The sequence below is a fragment of the Fulmarus glacialis genome, unplaced genomic scaffold (genome assembly GCF_000690835.1).
Source record: "Fulmarus glacialis isolate BGI_N327 unplaced genomic scaffold, ASM69083v1 scaffold24627, whole genome shotgun sequence".
NCBI classification, from domain to species: domain Eukaryota; kingdom Metazoa; phylum Chordata; class Aves; order Procellariiformes; family Procellariidae; genus Fulmarus; species Fulmarus glacialis.
The window spans coordinates 7189-10368 of NW_009224148.1; the positions used below are offsets into that span (position 1 = coordinate 7189).

General features: G+C 51.8%; 1 protein-coding gene across 1 annotated transcript in view; it reads right to left on the reverse strand.

Moving 5' to 3' along the window:
* The window catches only part of LOC104079888 (glypican-1-like), a 3111-nt gene extending 1148 nt beyond the window's left edge, over positions 1-1963 (reverse strand). Inside the window, exons 1-2 of the mRNA XM_009582068.1 lie at positions 1848-1963; positions 1068-1201 (exon numbers count right to left, since the gene is read on the reverse strand). Of these exons, the coding sequence (XP_009580363.1) occupies positions 1068-1201; positions 1848-1853 (140 nt within the window). The 5' untranslated portion in view covers positions 1854-1963. The remainder of the gene's footprint in view (positions 1-1067; positions 1202-1847) is intronic.
* Between the last annotated feature and the right edge of the window lie 1217 nt (positions 1964-3180).

Sequence of the window (3180 nt, forward strand, 5' to 3'; positions counted from 1 at the left end):
AGCCCCCTTATGCTGGTGTTTGCTGCAAAGCAGCCAGCTCTACGGATGGCCGAGCCATGCTGCCATGGCTAGACCCCATCAGAGCCTGGGGCTCGCCCTGAGGCCACCTCAGCTTGCAGGAGGTGGGTGGTGGCCTTGCAGCATCACTGTCCCAGCATGGGGAGGGGTTTCCTGCAGGAAAGGCTGTGCGCGGGGCTGAGGGGTTGCTCTCAGGTACCTGTGGAGCCACAGTGACACTCCCCTGTGGAAAAGCTCTCTCCGTATGGGACGTTGAGGAGCACCTTCATCCCTGTCCCGGTTAAACCCTGTGGGGACTGACACCCTGGGACGACTGAATGCCCCCAGCCCGGTACCACCAGACAGGCCCCCAGGGAAGCTTCAGTTAACTGGGAGCTGTCAGCCAGCAAACAGAACTGCGCTGCTCCCTTCGGCTGTGCCCCGGTCCATCTGCTCCTGCAGATCTGCGGCACTGCTGGCAACGATGTGAAATATCGAAGAACTGAAGGCACCGGCTCCAGGCTGGCAGAGACCAGCCCAGCAGGTCCGTGGAGAGGAGCGGAGAGAGGTGCATGTCCAGCAGCTGCCCATCTCCCCTCACAGCCATCCCATAACCATCAGCCATGGGTTGGAGGTGTTTCTGCAGCTGTTTGATGTCACCCTGCTGCCTCCTCTCATGAGGCAACAGCATTTCAGAGGAGGTATAGATAGAAAGACATGTATGCAATTCTCAGCAACAGCTCTGGAGTTTGTGAGGTAAATCAAGCCCTTCTGCCTTCTGAGTGCACGTGGAATTGCAAAACTGCTTTATTTGTACAAAACTACACAGTTATTTCATGGCGAATGCATTTCAATGCTTAACCCTCCAACACACAGCAAAATGACAACAGGCTTGACATTCCCAGGTACCAGTTTTTCAGGAAACGCAGCATTTCTGTGGACAGGGACAGATCTTTTGGCTCAATCTGAACAAGTGGGGCTGGCTGAGATGATGTATAAGTGCTTTTTATCAAATCCTCCCTCTCTCACCCCAGAATGGTGCTATCCTGGCACCTTGACCCTCTCCATACCTGCCCTTGGTCATCCCGTTCCAACACTTGTCGTCTGCTGCTGAGCTGGCCATTACTTTTTTGCTGCACAGGCTGCCGGGCAGGGTGATCCAGTAAGTCTTGAGAGCTGTCAGATTCCCTTTGGCATCTAAAACCTGTGAACAAAGAGGATGCTCAGGGCCAGGAGAGCTCTGGGGTGCCCCAGGACTGTGGAAAGGACAAGGATTCTGCCAATTTTTTTTTTTCCACCATCACGAAGTCTGTTTTTATTCAGACAGGGATGTGTCACCAACCTTCACCTAAAGACCAACTGTCAACCCAAGCACCCAAGGCTGAAGACTACATACTAAGGACTGTTCTGGTACCATAAGATTAACCAGGAGAAGATCATCTTCTGGGCCATGAGGGCAATGCTGAGAAGCAGCCTTGGTGGGAGCCAGCAGGGCTCTGCCAGGCTGGGACAGGCAGGTGTCTGTGAGTGAGGAGCCTCTGAGATGTGGGACCATGGCAGATCCCGCATCTCCCACCCCTCATCGTCCACAGAATCCAAAATCTCAATGGAGGAGCACCTCTGGCTCCTGTATCCAGGCTGGACTGCCTGAGGTTCAATGACACCAATGGCAAGGAGCCTTTTCAGATAAGTTTGGCACTAAATCTGATCTTCTTCAGACTCGCCAGCCCACGGGGTGGTCTGACCCGACCCGCAGGACCCAGCGCTGCGCCAGGCTCCCAGGGGAGGCAGCGCACCAGCACGCCTGCCCTGGCACACCGGTGTGGAGAGAGCTTCGGAGGCAAACTCACCAGCATCTCCAGTGCTTGTGCAGAGGATTTAGCTTCCAATGCGACCTTCCCCCGCCTTTTCTTGTCCTCGCTGCTGGAGCCTTTTGTGCTGACTTTGGGATTTCCACAGCCTTGGAAAACCTGAAAAACAAACCAAACTCTCTATCCCATGTTTTGATACTTTCTTTAATTAGCACTCCACAGTTATGGGTTTTCTTTTCTTCTTAAGTATGTTTATCTTTCCCATCTGCAAGATCTCTGAGATTCTGGCTTAGTTTCTGGTCAGGTTACTCTTGTGCCAGGATGTGTTTTCAGCACACTGTAACTGGTTTTGGTTACCGCTATCAAGCAAAATGTTCAGCACTAACACAAAATTACCACGTTTTCGGATGAGTCCAATGTTGATATTAAATTATTTCTAGCAATTTTATCTGTTCCTATTATGATTGAAAAATAAAATTCTGGGAAGAACAAGATGGGAGTTGCTCACACTCATTACACCGGTGGTGTGGGCTTCAAGACTGCAGAGCATGTGAGCTTCACTGATTTGGACAACAGACTGGGGTGGGACTACCCCAACGACTCTTGCAATCGGCACCCACACTCAGCAAATGAATGCCCCCTCCAACCAGGAGAGTGCAAAGACATTAGATGTGTCACAGTCTGTCAGGTTGGATGTTTCAGGGGCAAATGAGGAAGCTGAACTGATTTACCTCCTCACTTTGGGTACCTCCCATCATCCTAACTACCTGCCCAGGCATGCTTTGTAGCCAAAGGAGAGCAGAAGCACTTTGAAGGTACAAATCCTCAGAATCTGCCTCTAGGAGGAGACGAAGGGTGCCCTGGAAGCGCCTGTTTCTCCCAGTCTCTGCATGACCAGTCCAGGCAACGACACCTCTGCTGCAGATAGCCAGTGCTCAGGCAACTGAGCCTCACTGTGGCTGGTGGAAGGAGTGGTCGGACAGCCAGATTTAATGAAGCATCAAAGGTCAGGAAGGCCTTTGCACTGTCAGTTTGATTCAGGAAACACCAGACTTTACAAAGAAAGCCATCTGATTTGAAAAGATGGCTCCAAGCTTGTTGTGGTTACCAGGGTGCTGTCAGAAGCTATCGATAAACTCGACTTTGCACGCTGTCCCCTTAAAGCAGAGAAATCAAGACCTCAGACAGGAGCACTGTTGACGCAGCTTGTGACAGCTGCTGAATGCTTTTGCTAGTGGATTCTGACAACCATCAGCAAAGTCCTAATCTAGACAAGAGTCCCTTCGGTGACAGTGGGTCTCATCCGTGTGTCTGAGGGACGTTCAGCCTAGAAAGCCCCCCTCCAGTGGGCCGAGGCCAACTGTATGAGGTT